The sequence below is a fragment of the Lutra lutra genome, chromosome 14 (assembly GCF_902655055.1).
Source record: "Lutra lutra chromosome 14, mLutLut1.2, whole genome shotgun sequence".
In the NCBI taxonomy this organism is placed as follows: Eukaryota; Metazoa; Chordata; class Mammalia; order Carnivora; family Mustelidae; genus Lutra; species Lutra lutra.
Window position 1 is genome coordinate 42,491,303 of NC_062291.1, and position 22,745 is coordinate 42,514,047.

General features: G+C 39.6%; 1 protein-coding gene across 9 annotated transcripts in view; it reads left to right on the plus strand.

Moving 5' to 3' along the window:
* The window catches only part of NRG3 (neuregulin 3), a 1,069,178-nt gene that overhangs the window by 451,991 nt on the left and 594,442 nt on the right, over positions 1 to 22,745 (plus strand). For all 9 annotated transcript variants that reach the window (XM_047703382.1, XM_047703385.1, XM_047703383.1 and 6 more), the window contains exon 2: positions 15,145 to 15,274. In XM_047703382.1, the coding sequence (XP_047559338.1) occupies positions 15,145 to 15,274 (130 nt within the window). The remainder of the gene's footprint in view (positions 1 to 15,144; positions 15,275 to 22,745) is intronic.

A 22,745-nucleotide genomic window follows, 5' to 3' on the forward strand; every position in this document is an offset into this window, starting at 1 on the left:
TATTTTCCAATGCATCTGCACCATTCTGTTTTCCAAAGCATCTGCACCATTTTATACTACTAGCAGAGTATGAGGTTTCCAGCTTCTCCGCATTCTCTTTGCCAACAGTCATTATTGTCCATTCTGGTGGGGATGAAGTAGTATTTCACTACAGTTTTGATTTTTATTTCCATAATGACTAATGCTGTTGAACATTCTTTCATGTGTTTGATGTGTGTGTGTGTGTGTGTGTGTATTCTCTAGAGAAGTTTCTAATCAAATGGAAAGCTTTAAAGAAGAAAAGACATAAGATAAAATGAATATTTACTAGAAATCAATAATGGGTTATGAAAATGAGTAATAAGTAATATTATAATCACATTTTATAGATAAAATTTTAAAATAATAAAAAAAATAGATTAAACCTGCTAAGAAGCAGGTGGAAATTGTTGAGCCAAGAGTCAAACAAGATCGATAGATCTTTCCTTGGTGCCATGTGAATTCTAACCATCCATCTCTTGTGTACATTTCCACAGATTAGTAAGACAGTGATGACTGAATGAAACATGAGTTGCTCCTTTACTGGCAAAAGACAAAAACATAAACAGAACCTTTTGAAGAATAATGCGGAAAGGTCTCAATTATTGTCCTGAGATCAAAGAGATAATAAAGTTGCAGGCTGTACACTTGCTATTTTTTTTAAAATTTTATTTATTTATTTGACAGAGAGAGAGACAGCAAGAGAGAGAGAGAGAGCAAGAGCGCAAAAGTAAGGGGAGCAGCAGGCAGAGGGAGAAGCAGACTCCCCGCTGAGCAGGGAACCTGATGTGGGACTAAATCCTCAGACCCTTGGATCATGACCTGAGCTGAAGGCAGATGCCTAACCCACTGAGCCACTGAGACATCCCCACAGGCTGTACACTAGTGACATTATCATGTTTCTGGTAATGAGGGGAGGCATTTTACTCTTTACTAATCTCATCTCTTTGATAACAAATGGGAAACCTACAAGCTGTCCTGACAGGAACATCTTTATATTTGAAATCCTCTAGCCCTATCCAGTCTCCAAACAAGTGCTAAGAAAACCACAAACTTTGGGTGTTGTGGGTATGTTTGCCACCCTCCTCCCCTGTGAGTACTTAGCAGAATGGACTGGGCACCTGACAGTCACCAATACCTGGTAGTTCTTGGGAACAAGCCACGTGCCTTATGATCTTGGTACTTACTGAGTTCCTCAGTTCTACCCCAGGTACTAGGATTTTACTTCAGAGTCTTAGAGGCAATGTTCAATGATAGATTTTCAAAATTAACAGATGATTTTAACTGGCATTATACAGAGATACTGATAAATTGAATGCTTGATAAATACTATTATGTTGACTTACATAGCAAAAGGGGAAAAAGTGCTTGGCGCCCAGCTCTTGGCAAGATCGCCTCTTGAACAATGATGATTTTTCTCATTTAGGCTTCAGGAAACCCCATGAATTATAGGCTTTCATGTTTACTCATGTTCAAAATGCCAGTAAGTAGCAAAGTTGAAATGCAAACCCCAACTTGCAGACAGATATTGCAGAACATTAGGTTGGGTATTGTACCTACCCAGACTTGATCCCACACACAGAGGTAACAGCACTGAGTTCCAATGTGGAACAAAGAAATAAGGCTTTCCCCTTGTGCTTGGGTTATACCCCACAATGTTACTAAGTGGATGACCAGGGTAAGAGAATGAGACTTTCTAAGTCAGTGAAATGAATGATGTGTAGGAGATGTGGGGAAAATGTAATCGTTTTATAATGTGATTGTATATTCCTAAGACCTGGAAATTGTTAAAATGATAAATGGCCTACTGATCAAATAAATTTTAGTTTGTCTGTTTTCAACAGATGTGGCATTTAGGGGTTAACACTGCATTATTGATTTCCTGTATATTTAGTCAGTGCTTTTTTTTTTTTCTCTTTCCTCCCACTTTTTTTTTTTAAGTGTAGATATGTTGAAGTTCAAGTGTCTTATGTTTCCAGAGACTCTTTTGACTTTTAGTGTGTTTTTTCTGTCCCTTCATATTTTTGTGATCCTGATGCTTTGGTTGCATGTTTGCATTTCCTTTCCTTCTTGAGCAAGCTTCTTATTGCCATGCTTTCCAGGAATTTGTATCTGTCTCATCTCATTTAACATTTCTTTATCTTCTCTTGTGTATCTAGCAATCTGCTAGCTAAGATGGGGGCTGCAGATATAAGACAGCTTGGAGACATAGTCCCTGTACTTGAAGAACCATGTGTTAGTCTTTTCTAGTCCTTTAATACAATTTTCATAATTTTTGTAGTCAGCCAGCAATAAGAACTTCTTAAAGTATCCTACATTTTCGGGGGCACCTGGGTGGCTCAGTGGGTTAAGCCTCTGCCTTCAGCTCGGGTCATGATCTCAGGGTCCTGGGATCGAGCCCCACATCGGGCTCTCTGCTCAGCAGGGAGCCTGCTTCCTCCTCTCTCTCTGCCTGCCTCTCTGCCTATTTGTGATCTCCCTCTCTCTGTCAAACAAATAAATAAAATTTAAAAAAAAAAAGTATCCTACATTTTCTTTGGGAAATTTATCTTAACTGACTTTTCTTCACACTTAGAATTGTAGACAAAATACCCAGGAATGATGGGAGGTGGTGACTGGAATAAGAGTCAGGATTGAAGGGATAATGCTAGGCAAAATAACTCAGACAGAAAGACAGGAACGCTATGATCTCACCTAAATGTGGAATGTGAAGAAGCCAGACTCACAGAAACAGAGTAGAAGGGTGCTTATAAACTCAGTCTCTTGAAGGATCCCAATTAAGCACACAGTAGAAGTAGAAACACATTTTCTGTGCAAAAAGCAACATTAAGGTGGGTCTAGTTCCCACCTCAGTCCATTCTCCAAGTCCTTCTTAAGTAGATATGACCATGGAGCTCCAAGCCACTGTGGATAGAGCTGCTATCTCTTTGAACTCTATTCAAACATTTGACAGGGTGAGCAAATGCATAAGCAAGGGTTCAGAGGCAGGCCCACAATGTCCATATGGTTGCCATGGCCATGCCTTTCTCATGACCCATATAGAGAAGGAAGTGCTTGAATCTCTGAACAGGGAAATAAAGGATCTCAGTAAAAGCCAGAAGTATTAAGGGGAAAAAAAATAAGATTTGAAATAAGTGAAGTGAATGATGTTAATTTTTATGAAGAAATTTGGAGAATCGTGTCAATGTTTAGACATTATTTCAAAGCCATAATAGCATGAAAGGGAAATTTGAAAGAGATAGTAATAGAAATTCCCAGTGTTGAGCACTGTCTTTGTTTTAGTTTTTGTACCCATCTATCTTCTCCTGGTACCTACCTTACTCAGTGTTTCATTGTGTGCTGGATCGATGGGCGTGGGGTGGATGGGTGAGAACCTGAATGGGTTACTGAAAAATAGCGCTTTCTGATTGCTCTTCCATTTACTCATAATAGTCACTGACTAATGGAATTTGGCAAGAAGAGGCTTGAATACACACACCTTAAAAGAGTCCAAAACTCAGAGCAGGTGGAATTGTAGAATGCTGAAGAATGGGAGTTGGGCTTCTCTGGGTGTAATTCCTGCCTTTCCAATATGTAACTGTGAAATCCTAAGAAGATTCCTTGGTCCCTCTGTGCTTCAGCTTCTCTTCTGCAAAATGAAGATGATCTTTAAATCTGAATAATAGGTTTATTCAAGCATTATCATCACATTTGGACTTCTAAGGTTTCTGTTTATCCTAAGATTGTCTAGTTTTACTTGTTACAACCAAGACAGCTAAAGACTGATTTAGACCATGAGAAGGTCTGATATACAGCAGTTTGCTTCATTAATTGTATTAACTATTAAAATATTACAGATGTGTTATTCTAGTTGGCAGATAACCAGTGCTCAAATCTACCTGAATGATGTCTCTCCATGGCATCAAAGATGCCCTGCACCAGAGTTCCCAAACTTCCTCAGTATTAATTCAGATACTAAAGAGTTAAGATTAGCCGAGTAGCCATCCTACCCCACCTTCCATGTGAATCACCAAATATTGGCAATTCTACTTTGTAAGTCTCTCTTGAATCCACGACTTCTTCTCCTGTTATCTCACCTAAAATATGCTATGTAGGCTTGCCTACATGTATGATTGCAACCCTAAAATGAATTATCCACATTACAGTCAGTTTATACAATTGTGCAAAAATACATAAAGATCAGTCATTTCCTTCTGGAAAATCATTCAGTGGCTCTTCCTGGATTTTATGATGAAGAACAAAACGTTTCCCAGCCTGTCTGTCTCTGTCATCATCTCATATCCATTACCTACCACCTGTTGTCAGAACATAGGCCAGAGTTATTCAGATGGTCCATGTGCAAGTTTCCTGAGGCCTTTGCACACTCTCCTCTCTACAGGGGTCACCCTGTACTCCACATTTTCACAGTGAGCTCTAGATTTCATTCAGAGCACATGTTACAAGACAATGAAACATTCCACCAAGGCTACATTCCCATTCAATATTTGTCTTCTCTACAGAATCCTTCAGGTCCTTTTGCCAAGGGCAGGACTCTTCTCCTGGGTGTGTCCCCCTCTCAGAACAAGCTCCCGGTCCCCTAGAAGTGCTCTCTTTGTCTCTCATTCTTTTAAGCAGAGACATTTTGATGGCTACAGAGAGCCTTGAACCACAGATGACACAAAGGTCTGGGAAGCCCAAGTTTTGAGCTGATTTATCAAAGCTAACAAAAATGAGTCTCAGCTTAGAGACAATTCTGATTCACCATGAAAAATAATAACATTTGTTATTCTTTTCATCTGTTTGTCTTATAGACCTTAGGTTTCTGGAAGATGGGAATATGATTTTTTCCTTATTTAGGGGGTGTGTGTGTTTGTGTGTGTGTGTGTGTGTGTGTGTGGTGTTGCATGTTCCTAGTAAATAGCCCATCACCGGTTGCCCGATAATTACTCAATAAATATTTATTGAGTGAAAATATGCTATAGGCTGAATGGTTGTGTCCCCTCAAATTTGTATGTTGAACAGTAACACCCAATAATAGGGAGTGGAGTCTTTTGGGGTTGATTATATCATGAGGGTGTATGTCTCCTAAATGGAACTAGCATTCTTATCAGAGAGACTCCAGAGAGCTCCCTCACCTCCCATCCCCATGTAAGGACATAGCAAGAAGTCAGCCACCGGTGAACCAGGAAGCCCTCACCAGACATCAAACTTGCTGCCACCCTGATCTTGGACTTCCCAGACTCTAGAATCATCAGGAACAGATTTCTGTTGTTTATAATCCACTCAGTCTATGGTATTCTGTCATGGCCATCCACATGGACTAGGATGATACCCTCACACCAACCCTAAAATACAGACTTTCACCTATTAGAGATGAGACTTTTTAAGATCCCCATAGAGACTTCATTTCTTCTAATCAAACAGTCTTACCAGGTAATTTGAACTGTGAGCTGATGACCCCACAGGCTCAGGAAAGCAGGAGTACGTTACCATAAATGAGTAGCTTAAAAATCCAGGATGTAGGAGGTCCATAGGGGAGCTTATCATGGACACAAAAACATCTCTTCACACAGGTCTAAAGGGAGGGCATATAACTAGATTTATTTATTTATTTATTATTATTATTATTATTTTTTTTTTTTGCAAAAGGACCTTGTCTTCTGGCTGGTCCCAAATAAAGTCACGCAGTACTTGGTGGGGTATCATGTGCTTATTTGGAAACATCACAGTCTGGCTCCCAGAGGGACCACTTTCCACTGTTTCAGACATCCCCTTACTTACACATGAGCAGCAGCATTGGAAATCAGAAATGGCATTATAACTGCATATGAAATCCAATACCGTCAGCTGAGGAAAGACTATGACCCTTTGCAGGTGACTGGCCAGTCTTGAATTTTGAAGGAAGGATGAGTGCTGAGGTTATGTGCGTGAGGCCTTTCGAGCTTCTCCAGCATAGAGACCTCAGCTAACACACTTCATTCATGTCCCTGCCTATCTTCTAAGTCAGGTGCATCAAGGAATTTTAATCAGATGCCATTTTAGATCTGAATCCCTCAGCCATTTTAGATCTGAATTCCACACCCATGTTCCCAAAGCAACTTTCTATTGGGATTTGATTTCCTTTTTGGGATTTGATTTCCTACACAAGAATGCCTTTCAAAATGGGACTGCTGTCCATGCTGGGGACAATGTTCTGTTCTCTGTGACTCTTTACTTCCCAGATGCACCTTTACATGGCATAGAGTGGGTGAACACCCCCGTGCTTGCAACAACCTCCCATGCCGTCTGCCTGAGATCTACTGTGAGGCTTCTGCAAGTCCACAGGTGACATACTCACCTTGAGAGCACAAGCACACTGGAGCCACCTACAACTCCCATCGTGTTCTCGTTATACAAAATCACAAAACACTTCCTCATTTGTTTTCCCACGTGTCCAACATAGAAGACTCCCTGGGACTTCACTTTCCTCTTTCCCTCTTACATTCATCTCACACCACCAGCACACACGTACTTTCAGCATGATAAGGTAAGCACACCCTTGTACCTCCATAGCTGTAATAGTGTGTGTAGAGATAAATGAGTAAAAAAAAAATCTGTGTTTGGGGTGCCTGGGTAGCACAGTCACTTAAATGTCCAACTCTTAGTTTCTGTTTAGGTCACGATCTCAGGGTTGTGGGATAGAGCCCCATGGTGGGCTCCATGTTCAGCATGGAGTTTGCTTGAGATTTTCTTCTTCCTCTGCCCCTACTCACCAACACCACCCCCCACCATGGTTATGTACTCTTTCTCTTTCTCTTTCTCTCTCTCAAATAAATAAATACACATTTTAAAAAAGTATCTATGATCATGATGACAATGGCCCCAAGGCTGACTGATGAAGATTAGGATTTTTTTTTTTAATTCTCATGGGTTTCAAAGGAAAAGTAAATAGTCATATATTTTTAATAAATATTTATATGTTTGTTTACTCAAGAACTTTCTCCAGATTCAAATCTCTTGCCTGCCAAGTATGCACAGAGGTGATGTTCAAAGTATTTAATAAGTAGTATGGAAAGGACAGGATTAATCAGAATAAATCTGTCCAGAGCTAGAGCAGTCAACAGGATCAATGGTGTGGTTAGTTGAGTTCGAGAATCAGTTTGTGGAGGAAGAGTAAGACGTGGGCTTTCTTTTTTTTTTTTTTTTTTTTTTAAGATTTTATTTATTTGTCAGAGAGAGAGGGAGAGAGAGCGAGCACAGGCGGACAGAATGGCAGGCAGAGGCAGAGGGGGAAGCAGGCTCCCCGCCAAGCAAGGAGCCCGATGTGGGACTCGATCCCAGGACGCTGGGATCATGACCTGAGCCGAAGGCAGCTGCTTAACCAACTGAGCCACCCAGGCATCCCAAGACGTGGGCTTTCTATAGATTTATTTCTAGGTGCCTTCGAGATGTCCATCAGGAAGGGAAAGGTGGGCCTATTGAGCTCATAAACACCAGTAGGCTGGAGGTCTAACTATGAGAGTTACCAGCATGTTGGCAATAGGATCCACCAAAGCAGCTGGTTCTCAGAGAATTATCTGGAGAGCTTGTTAACCGAGTATCCCACCACTCACTCCTGGTTTCTCATGCACTAAGTTTGGGATGGGGCTCATGAACTTGACAGGTAATGCTGATGCTGCTGAAAAGCAGGAGGAAAATCAACATTAGGTGATAATATAGGAGCCAATGAAAGGTTTTTCCCAGAGGTGGGAGTGGCTGAGTACAGGTGCTTCTGAGAGTTCAAACAAGATGAGAAAAAAATGTGCAAACATCCATCCAGTGGATTTAGAGATGCCTAGTGACACAGACAGGACCATTTCAGTGAACCACATTAGGGAGCAGAGATGGTATCTAGGAAGCATGTAGCATAGTACCTAGAAGCCGCCCAAGGGTTTGTGACAAGACAAGGACTCCAGTGACAGTAGCTGCCATTCTAACTGTTCTCGCTGAATGCAGTTTGTCTAGGCATGGGTATGCATTAGGTAGAAGGAAATAGATTCAGCTGGAGGATAAACTCTGCAATTTCCAAATAAATGCATTTCTGTCGAACAAGCTATGTCTCGTGCAGGCTTATTTAAACTGGTGCAGTCTTTAGAAGCAAGATTTCAAACTGTAGGGTGGCAGGTATGTCATGCAAACTTAAGAAGGGTCCTTTCTACAATTGCTGTGGTAGTGGATGGCTCTGGGATACATCAGGAGCTGTCAGTTCTCACAGCAGCCCCATGACTCAATGGAACTGATAGATTCCTTGCCCCACGTTCCCCATTTCTCCCATGCCTATAGAGTGAACGATGTCTGGTCTCTGGCAGCAGGAAGAAAGCTAACTTTGCCTCTTGCCAGCTGAGGAGTGGTTTGTTTCCCTGTTTCCTGCATTCTTTTTGCGATTTTCCTTAACCGTTAAATATTTTATAAGTCAGACTCCTGCCAGTGCTCCTTATTGGGTACCTAATAAATGGCAGATTCAACTGGGAATGGTAATGTATGGCAGTAGGTTTCATTTATACCACTCCCATGGAATGGGAGAGTCTGCTGGAGTTCATGACCATATTTAAATGGGTGCTGGCCTGTAAAGTTTTTTGCTAATCCTAAAAGCTTTTAGACTGCATCTTAACTTGTCTTAGAGAATTCTCATGAACTCAGTGGGGGGAAGGAAGAAACTGGTCGATGGCTTGACATTTGCAAGCCGGGAGTGCGTGGAGTGGATCTGGGGTTTATGCAGCGTGTGATCGTTTTCCTTCCTGAGGTGCTCTCTTGTTCTTCATATCTAGAATTCCATTCCCCATGCTGATGAAGTCTTGCTCATTCAATACCCAGCTCCAGTGCCAACCCTTTGGGAAGCCTTCAGAGATAACTATAGCCTGAATTAGGCTCTCCCTTTATTTTGATTATCTACTGCAATTATTATCTGTAATAGTCTATTTAGCGCCTTGTTCCTGCAACAAAATCTGTGTTCCCACAGTGTGCAGTGTTGTGCTGGCAACAAAGAAAGCATCAGTAAGTAATATTCAGGTTCAACTTAGTACTTAAGGGGGAAAACCAGTCATTGTTTTAATTCATGAAAAAATTAACTTTCATTGCAAAATCTGCAGGGATTTCTGTTTCCCAGCCTTACATTTTCTTCCCATTTTTCCTTTAATGAATTAACCACCACCACTTCCCACTGTGCGTTTAATTACTGTACTGATTGCTTACTACGTATGCTACTTGGTGTGGAAAAAATACGAAACTTGGAAGCAAAGCACTCTCCCTGACCTCCCTGGGGATAGAGACCAAAACCTATAAAAAATATAAGAAAGCACATTAAATGACATATAACAAGTGCCAGATGAGTGGTCTGGATAATTGTACAGCCCCTGTGGTCTCAAGTGAATGGGTACATGTTCCTCACGACAGCAACTACACTTTCTTGGCCTGAGACCTTGAACTTTGGTCATGGTGCTTGGAAGACCTGTCCTTAGCACCATCTCTGTTCATCTGAAGCTTAACATTCCTTTGTCCTCTCTTTTCGAATATCATCCCTCCTTTTTTCTCTCCTCCCATGCCCTCTTCCCATGGACTTCGTTTTTTCCCCTCCTCTCATCAATTTCTATACACTTTACCTAAATTGCTTCTGAAGCTCTTCTTGAGTCCTAACTTCTAAACATGTATTCGTAGGGAGTTTTTCTTTTATGAAAAACATGCACGGTTTTCAGTATAGGACATTTAGAAAAATGCTCGTGTTTAAGAAGATCATTCTTCTATAAATACCTGTTGTGTTCACCTTTGTGTCAGGCCGTCCGTAAGACCTTCGTTCAAAGATGAGAAGATCCTCTCTGTCCCCCAGGAGCTCATGGCCTGGTCAGATGGGAGATCCCTGGGCTGATGCAGGGAAGTGAATGATATCTGAGAAGGAGTTATTCTGGAATAAGAGAGAACCTTGAATAAACAAATGGGACTGATGCAGGGAAGTGAATGATATCTGAGAAGGAGTTATTCTGGAATAAGAGAGAACCTTGAATAAACAAATGGGAATTCATGGGAATAGTAGGCTTCTCCTTGTTTACTTACCTGAGACTTCATCCATGTGATTTTTTTTTAAGTTTTTTTTTTTTTAAGATTTTATTTATTTATTTGATAGAGAGTGAGAGAGAGAATGTCAGGGGAGAGGGTCAGAGGGAGAAGCAGACTCCTCAGGGAGCTGGGAGCCCGATGTGGGACTCGATCCCAGGGTTCCAGGATCGTGACCTGAGCCGAAAGCAGTCGCTTAACCAACTGAGCCACCCAGGTGCCCCCATCCATGTGATTTTTTTTTGAAGACAATCAAAACCTCTATAAGAAATTCGTTTATCAGGTTACATTCCTAGAAACAGAAGATGCCCTTTGAATTTTAAATACATAACAAATAATACCATATATTGTGGTCAGTTTAGTGTACTAGACTATAGTAAAAGTGAATCAGTTTTAAGTATATAAACAGGTTGCAAAAATGCTGGATAAGTTTACCATGAGAGTTCCATACCTGATTGTTAAAGCGTCCCAAGGTTATTTAAGGTCATGATAGCTTGGAGTTAGATCACATGCATTATGTCATCCTTCCAAATGTCCCCCATTTCCTCTTTAGAACAAAATACTCACCTGGACATTTTAAATCCTGTGGGGTCACTTTCAGGCACAAAAAGGTAATGAAGAGGTGTACCTCATACTCTATTGTTGTCTTAGTTGCATTTATGTTCTATTTTAGATGTTTGTAGTATATTTTATATGTAAGACCAAATATATACATACATGCACTGGTAAGTAGATATGCAGATATTGGAGGGTGTCATCTAAAATTATTGTTGTCTCTTTGGTGGGCTGAGCTTGGTCATGAGTGATAAAAAGCCTAATAATCACTAGGCCAGGCACAGTTTACTTATTTACCTTATTTACTACTTTACAAAAGTGGGTAGGTGGTCTGAGAGTTAGTATAATGGCCTAGTAATTCCATTAAGAAATTTTTCTGTCTTTCCATTGACATATTTGGCATGATGCCTTACAAGTGTAAACTTTTACCTCACAGTGAATTTTATTTGCTTTGCCCAATACCTTGTGATTTTAGGTGAGTGATAAATGGACACTGTGTAGTGAAGTGTTTAGGTAAATTCTAAGGTTTCATATTTATTGATGATTGCAGTCTACTGATAGAAGGAGAAAGCCTAGCATTCTGTTACTGTTTATTGGATTAAGACGTTAAAAATTAAGATGTTAAAAAAGAGCCTGGGTGGCTCAGTGGGCTAAAGCCTCTGCCTTCGGCTCAGGTCATGATCCTAGAGTCCTGGGATCAAGCCCCGCTTCAGACTCTCTGCTCAGCAGGGAGCCTGCTTCCCTTCCTCTCTCTCTGCCTGCCTCTCTGCCTACTTGTGATCTCTGTCTGTCAAATAAATAAACAAAATCTTAAAAAAAAAAAGATGTTAAAAATACTTAACGGTGGTGTTTCCTTGAATCCAATCAAGTCATTACAAGGGATAAACATGGGGTGCCTGAGTGGCTCAGTGAGTGAAAGCCTCTGCCTTTGGCTCAGGTCATGATCTCAGGGTCCTGGGATCGAGCCCCACATCAGGCTCTCTGCTTAGCGGGGAGCCTGCTTCTGCCTCTCCGCCTATTTGTGATCTCTCTCTCTCTCTGTCAAATAAATAAAAAAAAAATCTTAAAAAAAAAAATAAATAAATAAAAACAAGGGATAAACATGTGTATTTGTGTTAAGTTTTGGATTCTCTAAGCTATGGAAATAGAAAACCTGAGTACATGTTAAGCCTGACCTCTCTGTACTCTCTCACCCAGGACTTTTGCAGAGGCATTTGCTTGGGCTTCTTCTGAAGCACTGAAATGTGCTGATAGACGATAACGTGATGGGGAAGGCAGTTGGTAGAATGAGGAGGTAATCGCTGGAGACAGCATTTGTCAGATGAAAACTAATTGATTGTAATTGCTTTGCCATTGTATTGCTCTTGGAGTCTGTAGCTTGTTAAAACCACTGATTGTAAAATAAGGATCTCACTTTTTAAGCTGTAGGTTATGTTAATGAAAAGCTGTTCTTAGAGGAATGATCAGTGAATATCAATAAATGGATAATAAGAAATTAAAGGTAAACTTAACTAACTGATCATGAGTTAATATACTTCAGCAGTCAGGGTAGCAATCAACTGTGTGGTGTTTCATTTTGAATATTTTGCTCAGAGCTCTTGAATTTTAAATATTTCCAGTAGAAAGAGAGATTGATTCTGTGTAACTATTTATTGCAAACTGTCTTGCATAATGGATCTTCTCTGTAGAGGAGATCTCCTGGAAAACAGAAAATGTGTCTGTTTTGCAGAGCCTTTATTTTGTGCCAAAGTATTAACAGATAGATATTTTGAAGTGGAAAAATAAGTTTCTGTTGTACTACCAAAAATAGAGGATATTAGATGTGGGCTGTTTCGATGCCCAAATTACATGAGCAGTATATAAGTGAAGACTTCTGTGAATCTGAGGACGATGTGTGTTTTTCCAATATTCCTCAGTATTAAAGTAGGTATACTAAAATGATAATATTGGTGTGAAATTATATCTAACTTGTGAGATATGCATTAACTCTTAAATGATTGTGATGGTGTCTTTAATGATCATATATTTTACCAAGGGCATTTAAAATGTTAGCAGTGTTAGAGTGATCCAGATTTATTGAAGACATTTTTTCCTGAACACCAATTGTGATTCAAGGCTCCACCTCTGATCTTAAGGAAACACACAGACTAAAGAAACATAAACATGTGAACAAATGGCTACTTGCAGCATTGAATGTTGAAGCAGTGATGTGAGTGATAAAAGGTGTTCTGGAGACACAATGGGAAAATGATGTAAACTTTAAGGATTTCTAGTTGTCTTCCAGCAAAGAAAAAGATGGTCCAGGAAGAAAGAGCAGTGTGACAGTTCCTGGTGTTTGGAGAAATAGAAAAATAATTGGTAATGAAGTTGTATGTCTTAGGTCACAAGATGACACCAGAGGGCAAAATTCCACATGGTTTATGTGCATCTCTGAGGAATTTGGAGTTATTCCTATGGGGATAGGGGTCTGCTGAGGATTCTAAGATGTGGGAAGGGTATGAGTGAATTTCCTTTTAGGGCAGTCACTTTCCCCTCAGTTTGGTTAAAGAACAGGAAAAGAGGCTCACAGTGGCTTCCAGTTACTGAGCTGGTTGGTTATAATAACCCACGTTATTGAACATTATTGTTAATCTAGATCTGAAAAAGGGAATTAAAGGAGCTTGAATGCAGAATCATTTATTCACCTTTGACTTTTTATTTTATTTTAATTTTTAAATATTTGTTTATTTGAGAGAGAAGGGGAGAGAGAGAGTATGAGCAGCGACAGGGAGAAGGAGAAGAGAGAGAGCATCTCAAGCAGACTCCCCACTGAGCCTGCAGCCCGACTCCGGACTCGATCTCATCACCCTGAGATCATGAGCTGAGCCGAAATCAAGAGTTGAGCACGTGACTGACTATGCCACCCAGATGCCCCCGTCTTTGACTTTTTAAATATATTTTTTCTCCAATGTGACAGTGGAGTTGGTGCTAATACTTCAGTTGCTTAAAACTGTGAGAATAGGGGCGCCTGGGTGGCTCAGTGGGTTAGAACCTCTGCTTTCGGCTCAGGTCATGATCCCAGGGTCCTGGGATCGAGTTCCGCATTGGGCTCTCTGCTCAGCGGGGAGCCTGCTTCTCCGTCTCTCTCTGCCTGCCTCTCTGCCTACTTGTGATCTCTGTCTGTCAAATAAATAAATAAAATCTTAAAAAAAAAAAAAAACTGTGAGAATAGAATATGTGCGTGTGATAACAGAGTCTGTATCTAGTAGACAGCACATACTTATGGCTAGTTTCATATTTAGGAAAAGGATGCAGACATACAGCTTAATTTAAAAATTTTAGTAATTATGATTTTAAAGCAAATGTTTAAAATAATGCTTAAAAATGATAGTAATTTGGTTCTGTTAGGTATATGCCAGAAACATTCTTCACATTTGAGGTTCTATTTCAGAATTTGGAATATTTGCATTTTAATTACATAAGAAAAGGGGAAAAAAGTAGAAGAATAATTGGTTCAGCTATTAGCCCATTAGAGCTGTAACTAAAAACAAACAAAAAACTCTTAGAAACTGACATTGGTTTCTACAGAACAGTCGCAATATGCATTGATCAGATGTTTAATGACATTTGGCAACAATGAAGGGAAGGAGATCCTGTTTCAATCTTTCATGCAACATGTTTGTTAAAAACTGAGTGAACGAAAGCGGGTTTGAGGTGTTTGACTGCAGAATCATTCTACTTTTACTGTTATTGTGTCCTCAGTGGGGGCTTATAGAGTGATTCCAATTGCTAAAATGTAGTGGAGAAATTTAGAAAACTGAATACAGTGCTTGTCTAAGTAAGCCGGGGCTGTTTTAACAGATTGGGTAGCTCATAAACACAGAAATTTATTTCTCATAGTTTTAGAAGCTGGGAAGTCCAAGATCTAGGTGCCTGGAGATTGAGTGTCTGGTGCTTGGTGATGACTTCCTAGCTCATAGAGCACTATTTCTTATGACTGCGATGGGCGACGGAGGTTTCTGGGGCCCTGTTATAAGGGTACTAATCCCATTCATGACCTGATCCCCTCCCACAGGCACACCTGTTGGTACCATCTCATTATGATTACGTTTTACCCTGTGAGTTTGGGGGAACACACACCACTCAGTCATGAAACGTCATATCCAGCTGCATTTCTTCAGTCCAGTGGAGGGTCTGTGCTCTCTCTCTAGAGGTGAAGGGTCAGCACGTAGAAGTCCTCAGTGTGGAGCGCCTGGGTGGCTCAGTGGGTTAAAGCCTCTGCCTTCAGCTCAGGTCATGATCCCAGGGGCCTGGGATCGAGCCCTGCATCAGGCTCTCTGCTCAGCAGGGAGCCTGCTTCCCCCTCTCTCTCTCAGCCTGCCTCTCTGCCTACTTGTGATCTCTGTCAAATAAATAAAAATCTTAAAAAAAAAAAAAAAAAAAGAAGAAGAAGAAGAAGTCCTCAGTGCACAGATCCCGGCCAGGGTTTTGACCTGGGGTGACCGACTGTGCTGCTGACAGCAGTTCTGTCTGTGTTTCCGTTGACAGATACAACGACGTATTCCACGGAGCGGTCTGAGCACTTCAAACCCTGCCGAGACAAGGACCTCGCATACTGTCTCAATGATGGCGAGTGCTTTGTGATCGAGACGCTGACGGGATCCCATAAACACTGTCGGTAAGCCACTGGTGGCCGGCGTCGGGGGCAGGCCCTCCGAGAGGCCTGGCGGCAGAGGGTGGTGATTGAGCTCTGGAGTGTACGTGGGATGCATTTAGTCTAGTTGTTGGAATGGCAGACTCAGGAGTCATAATATGGGGAGGGGCAAGGCTGGTGACTTTAGTATTTGAGGAAAGTAAAACTGAATTAAAATAGACAAGATCAGAATTTTACCTAAGCAAAGACGGGTTTACATTTATATCTACCACTTTAATAGAAATAATTATTTACTCCCTTTAGAAGCCTGCATTTTTGGTGTGGGACTTAGACACATTGGCCTGTACGCAGCAATAACCCTTTCTTGAGAAACTACAGACTGTGGCAGGACAAAGCAAACTGCTCATCTAAGATCATGCAGCTCAGTGTTGATTGTGAACCAAATCCCAGACTGTAACTGTGTCCAGAGAAGACTGGAGCTCATCTTGATTCTGCCCTCGTTTATTAATTTCATTATTTTTTTAACACCTCTCTTGATAAAATGCTCTCCAGCAAGATGTTGTAAATGAAATCATAGTCCTGATATAGTCGAGGTAGAGAGCTACTTAGGGAAAATTCCCAGTAGAGATCAGGAGGTGTTTAATTGGTTTTTAGAGACTTAAGGTTATATAAATGCTAAAAATAAAAAACAGGTGGAGCTAAATAGTGCACTTGTAAGCACTGCAGCTTTAAGGTTCTGTAGAAGAATCAAATTAGCATCCCCAAAATATTTCCCACTGAGCTTTTATTTCCAGCACTACCCGGGTAATTTGTTTTTTTCTTGCAATTGTATATGCTTCAGTGATCATGTGTGTCCACACCCCTTTCCTTCTCTTTATTTACTTTTCTCATATGACACACTTATTAAATTAATTATTCTGAATCATGAAGCATGGAAAATTATGACTTTTCCTCTATATATTGCTATTATGAAGCTTCATTCTGTATTGTTTTATTAAGATGGCATTGAGAAATGCACCTTGTAGTTAGGAGCTTCGAACATGTTGGCAAATCCTGCCTGACTCTAAGGGCCAGCTTCAGTCCACAAGGAAGATGAGTTGTCCCGGTGGGCAACACAGGTTTGGAAGAGCCAATACGTGACAGTGGTCTTCTGTCAAGATAAACAGTACGGGATCTGCCCTCAAGGTTGAGAACATGGCTTCCATATGACTTGGGGACTACATTACATTTACCCTACTTACAAAATTTACACCCCATTTCTGTCCTCTGTGAAACTAGGTTGGGGATGAAGGGAAGTGGGAATGCTCCTTCCCACATCCCTCTTCTTGTGTTATATTTATTAGGTCAGTGTAGACAGAGGTAGAAAGCACACAAATGACTTTAAGACCTCCAGGGAGAAGCCAAGAGTGATCTACCCACTCCAAGCATGAATTGTATCCAAGCTCTCCTAGATCCTCAACCGTACATTAAAGGGATCGTCATGTGGAAGTGGACAGTCCCGTCAGTTAAGTTTGAATTCCTAATCGATTGGTGGAGGGATTAATCAAAAGTATCACCTAAAGCAGTGACTTTTAGGATGGTGTTTTACCCAAAGGAGGGATCAAATCAGGCCCCACACAGTATGCAGGTGGGTAAGATTAATCTTTTTGAAAACTGAGAATGTTGCAAATAACAAAATCTTATTCTTTTTCAACATACAGCCTCACTCTATTTTGGATTAGTTCATGGTGTGTTAGTTTGCTAGGGCTGCTGTAACAAAGTATCTCAGATTGAGTGGTTTAAGCAAGAGGAATGCATTTTATCAGTTCTGCAAGCTAGAAATCCGTACTCCAGGTGTTGGCAGAGTTGTTTCCTTTCGGTCTCTCTCCTGGGCTTAGGGATGGCCATCTTCTTGTGTCTTCTCATTTTCTTCCCTCTGGATGTGTCTGTATTCACATTTTCTCTTCTTATAAGGACACCAGTCGTATGGCTCTATTTTAATTCACTTATCTCTGTAAAGACCCTTTCTTTAAATATGCTCGCATTCTGAGTTACTGGAGGTTAGGACTTCAACATATTAATTATTTGGGAGACAAATCCAGTCTATGATACTATGATAATCGATCTCAGGTCTGGGGAAAATGTCTTTTGCTTTTGTGCATATATGCATGCTTAATTTTTTTTTTTGCCTACACAAGTGGAGATACATCTATGATTCAGTGGGGGATATATATATATATATATATATATATATATATATATATATGATTTTGACCTTATGTCTTCATATTTCTTACATATTTCAGCACAGACAACCTGTTATTTAACATTGAGTCACAACATAGCTAATCATGACAGAAGACCAGCCTAAGACAGAATTGGAACTCAAGTAGGTTAATAGATGTCTATAAATCTCCTACTAGAGTGTATGAATAAATCACACATTGCATGTGCCCACTATTCATCTCCTGGGCTTTGCTGTGAATAAAAAGCTTACATTTGTTCCTGCATCAGCCACTTCTAAGAATCCCCATGTAGTTATTAATAATGTGTTATTTTGTATAGCACTCTATTTAAGTACCATGTTTCATTCATTGTTCTCCATTCGGCAAATGTTTATTGAGCACCTCCTATCACCAAGATATTGTTGAATAAATACATACAGAAATGAAATTAGGAATTAAATGGCGCTGTACTTTGTAATGCACTTGGAATAAGTGAAGTAGTTTATTGTCGGGAAGTAAGGAAAACAAGGGGAAGTATTTTCACATGACTGGTATGCTACCAGGGGTATCTGTGATATATTACCAACTGGGCCATGTTTCAAGTTAAATAAAAAACACAATTCAGTATATTAGAGCAACGATATGTAGGGGTGTCTGTGAATCTACAGTAAATGTTTTACTTGTGACATTCAGATCTAAGAGAAATCAAGATAATATATTTTAGTATTTTAAAAGTAAATTACAAAAAATAAATAAATAAATTGCAATCCTATGATAAATCCTGTGACTGGGAGCCCATGAATCAAAAAACTTTTCCTATGTTGAAAAAGATTGATGATGCTCTAACACTTTTCTGTTTACTTGCTTAAGAAGAGTAGATGCAAACCTACCTAGATCATCTCTGATAGAGATCCTGAAAGTGTTTGCTCAAATGTGTTAACAGCATGAATGTAGAGTTGAGGGAGGTTTCATATTTTTCACTGTTATTTTCTTACTCATTAGTGTATTTTCAGGATGCTTTTTTAGTATTTAGAAATTATAGAGCGAGCTAATGAAAATTTAAGAACAATACCAAGATTCTCAAAATAACCCGACAGAGGGATTTTAAAGAAAAATAGACAAACTTGGTCTTGCTGAATTTAAAATATGCTATAAAGTCCTAGATCATTGGCTGGCAGACTGGCAATACCAGAATCAGGTATATTCTGGAACTTAGTGTAGAGTAAGGAAGGATCCATAAATCAGAAGGAAAATGAGAGCCTGATTGCTCAGTAAATTTGGTTGGTGATCAGATAAAACAAATCAAATTTGGGTTTTTACTTTCCTTCTTTATATGAAAAGTTGTTTTTAATGAATTCAAGAGTTAATGTAATTAATAAAGTCTTGAAGAAAATGGTAAATAAAATTACATACTTATTTATGACAGCAATTGAAGGGACCTTTTGAACAAAAAGCAATGGAAGGAAAAAATATCCTGGCTAAACCTTGCTTTTTGGTCTGGATACTATAAATCAGAAATTAAAAGATGGATCACCAGTAAATGGTATAATAAAATATGGCAAGGAATTAATATTCTGAAGAAGTCACGTAAATCAACTAGTGTAACATGAAAATTAAGTCTCAGTAGGAAAACGGGCAATAAGGGGAACGTATTCTTCCCTTAAAAAGGAATACAAATAACAAATAAACATGAAAAATACTCAGCCTCACAAAGAAATGCAAATTAATTTTTTTTTTGCCTATTACATACTTAATGATTTTAAAAAGCAGATAGTTTGCTGAGAGTAGAGTAAAAGCACATTCTCATTTACTACCTGAGGGAATACATTTTGTTAAGTATCTCCTATATGTAATGTTTCAAAATATTTATATTGTTTCTAAAAATGCAGTATACAGAAATGTGTATGTAGATTTATTTCTAAGAATATTCACCACAGGTTTATTTGTATTAGAAAAAAAACCCTGAATTTATAATTTTAAATACATTAGAATACACCTATGCATTGGATGAAATCAACCTAATTGGAATTTTCATAATGTTTTAGGGCCGTGAGAATGCTCGTTATATCATGATATATATATGAAAATCAAAATATTCTAGGGGCACCTGGATGGCTCAGTGGGTTAAAGCCTCTGCCTTTGGTTCGGGTCATGATCCCAGCGTCCTGGGATCGAGCCCTACATCGGGCTCCCTGCTCAGTGGGGAGCCTGCTTCCTCCTCTCTTTCTCTGCCTGCCTCTCTGCCTACTTGTGATCTCTGTCTGTCAAATAAATAAATAAAATCTTTACAAAAAATATTCTAAATTTGAGCATGCAATAGCAGTCCAGTTTTAAAAAAGAGCTTAGTAAAAATTAAAAAAAAAAAACTAATAGGTTTTATAACTATTTTCTTCTTCAAACATTATGAATTCTCTAAGATCTGTACATTACACACATATTTCATTTATGTAATACCTAGTTAAGACACTTGACCCCTTGCTTCTCATGTTTCCATTAAGAAAGATAGATAGTGTCCCTGGCTCTGTTAAATCAAGGTCATTATAGTTCATTATTATTAGGCTGATAAGAGAAGTTCCAATTAAGCCCTTCTAGATTAAATACTGCAAAGTCCATTTGAATGTGTCTGCTCCTTCTTTTATTAATAATTCATTTACACTTTTTATGCTAATTCTTTTCCGTGCTGAATTCATGTGTTTTGAAACCTAAAAAAAGAAAAAAAGAAATAATAGAAAGATATATCCTACAGTAATAAAGCTGGGTGAGAAGGAAAGCAAGTCACTAGAAACTCATTGAATCAAAATATTCTGAATAAAAGCAGAATATTCTTGAACATGTTTTTTTTTTAATGTCATTTCTAGAAATTTTAAGAACTTGGGAAATGGTGCTATCTGTAATCTATTTCACTAGAGTGAGAGAGGGAGCCATTGTGACTGAAAAGATTGGTAGGCATTTGACTGGGCCAAACTTGTTTTGAGGCCAAATTCAAGTTAAAAGGATGTGCCTCTCCTGAATTGAAGCTCATTAGATGTTTTGGCAGCCTTGCTGTAAAAATGGATTTTCAAAACTTTGGAAAGTGTAGCATTTTAGCTGAATTTGATCTGAAGCGATCATTTTGGAAATTTGTCAAGCAATTCACTTGGAAGATTCTTGACTCGCATGAAATATGGAACTGCTAGAAAAAGGGAGAAGCAGTCCAACAGCAGCCATTGCTCGAGGCTGTACTTCCATAAATGGGCTGATGGACTGGGCAGTCAGTGATGTGGATAAAATGCTCCCAGGATTTGGGGAACAGAGAAAGCAATTGAAAGGAGGAGGAGACTTTCGAGAAGTTGCTGTTCCTTACTTTGTCTCATTCTGCCTGTGTAGGTTTTGAAACAAAGCTTCCATTTTTAAGAGCATTGACTGACACAGTGTAACCATTTCCTGATGATATACTATATAAAATTACAGGACCCTCCCTGTTAGTGCTTTGCTCTGTGACTTTGGACGTCCATTAGCTCTCCCACCCAGTGAGGGTCCTCTTTATCAAATGATTGTTCAGTAAGTGCTCTGAGCACAGCAGCTAATGATTCCCCATGGTTGACGCAAGGCAGAAGGGAAATGGAGTTTGGCACACATCCCTGAACTCCATTGGCAGGAGATGATGGAGGCTGAAATATCTCTAAATCCAGATCTAGTGGCAGAGTCCCTGCAGAATGGAATTGAATAACAGGGAGAAGAGCCTCAGAAGAATTTTCAAGTTCATTAGTTAAATGTTCATGAAAATGTTTGCCACAGTCTGGATATAATTTGAGTAATTTGCAATAGCCATGTTCATAACAGGCTGTCTACTGATTGCCCCTGACGTGGACAAATGAGCCAAGAGATAACTGTTTGCCTCATTTCTGTGGATGAAGTTTGTGAAGCTTAAAAAAGTGGCTTAAAAAGCAAAGAACAACAGTACAGTGAACATAATTGCAATTTGATGACACGTAGGCATTGGATCACTTCTTCTATTTTAACCTGTTTGCACTGGACCCCAGCTGGTTTTCTTAAAGTGCCACTTAAATATTGTGCATAAGTCTCGAGAAGCACATTTGATTGAGAATAGAAACATGTTTTTAGTTAATAGTCAAAGATTCTTCCCTTATTTTAATGTTTTCTGACTTGATTGGGAGCTCTCGTTGAAACGTGAAATGGTGTTTCTTGAGGTGACTGTTGTGATTTGGATTTCGTGTATCAAAGAATTGACATCAATGTGTCTTTTAAATAGCTTCCTTGTATGATTTGGGGTAAGAGGTACGTGAGGCAAATATGAGCATTTAAGACCATCCTGAATTAAAAGCTCTGCCCAGCTTTACACTGGCTGTATGAGGTTTCTCTGCAAGGCATTTAACCACAGCCTCCTGTCCTGTATTGAAAAGAGAGTCAGTCAGACAGACAGACAGACAAATACTGGTCCTAAAGATTGATAGAAGAATGAAAAGTAGCAACATCAAGAAAACTCTAAATACACAGTAGACACTAAGTATGTGATATTATTTTTCCTCGGTTCTTTTCTCTTCTCCCTTCTGCTTATATTGAAACCAAACCAAAGCATGTTTGCTGCAGTCCTGTGGGAGAAATTGAGTGGGTGTCATCTGTATATTTGATTAAGAGGGGACTCGGGTTTTAAAAGGTGAGAAGGGGCAGGCTAGAAAATTCCTGTGCATTCCGAGGGCTAAGGCTTCTCACTGCTTATTTGGAGACTCCGAGAAATTAGCCAGTTTCTGTTATTTCCCCCAAGTTTGCAACCGGTTCTTGATGCTCCAAGAATTTCTTCTTGCTGAACATAGCTTTAAGAGGAAGAAGTGTTTCTCCTCTCCTGCTTCATCAGTGTAACTTGCCTTCATTGTGTCGATGATTCCCATTTGGACTGGCTGGTTAGCTTCAGTCCTCCACCATGGACTCGCAGGTGAACAACTTACACATATTCTCTGTGACCGTTTTCTTACCTGTTAACTGCAGATGATAACATTCCTGCTTCATAGGATCATTGTGAGGATTGATACAAGTAAAATGTACTTGTCTGGTGTAAACACATGCTGGATTTAATGGAGTCAGTGTGGTTGAATATACTAAGCTGTGCATGTTGCTCTCCGCACAGCTTTGTTTGCAGGTCATGTGTGGTCCGCACGCTGATCTGGGCCAGCACTTCGAGATGGGTACTGAGGGTCTCCTAAGCACATAAAGTTCAGCTTAGACCCACTAAGGAGAGTTAAACTGACCCAGATAAATTATTGAAAAACACAGTAATAATGAATCATAGGCAA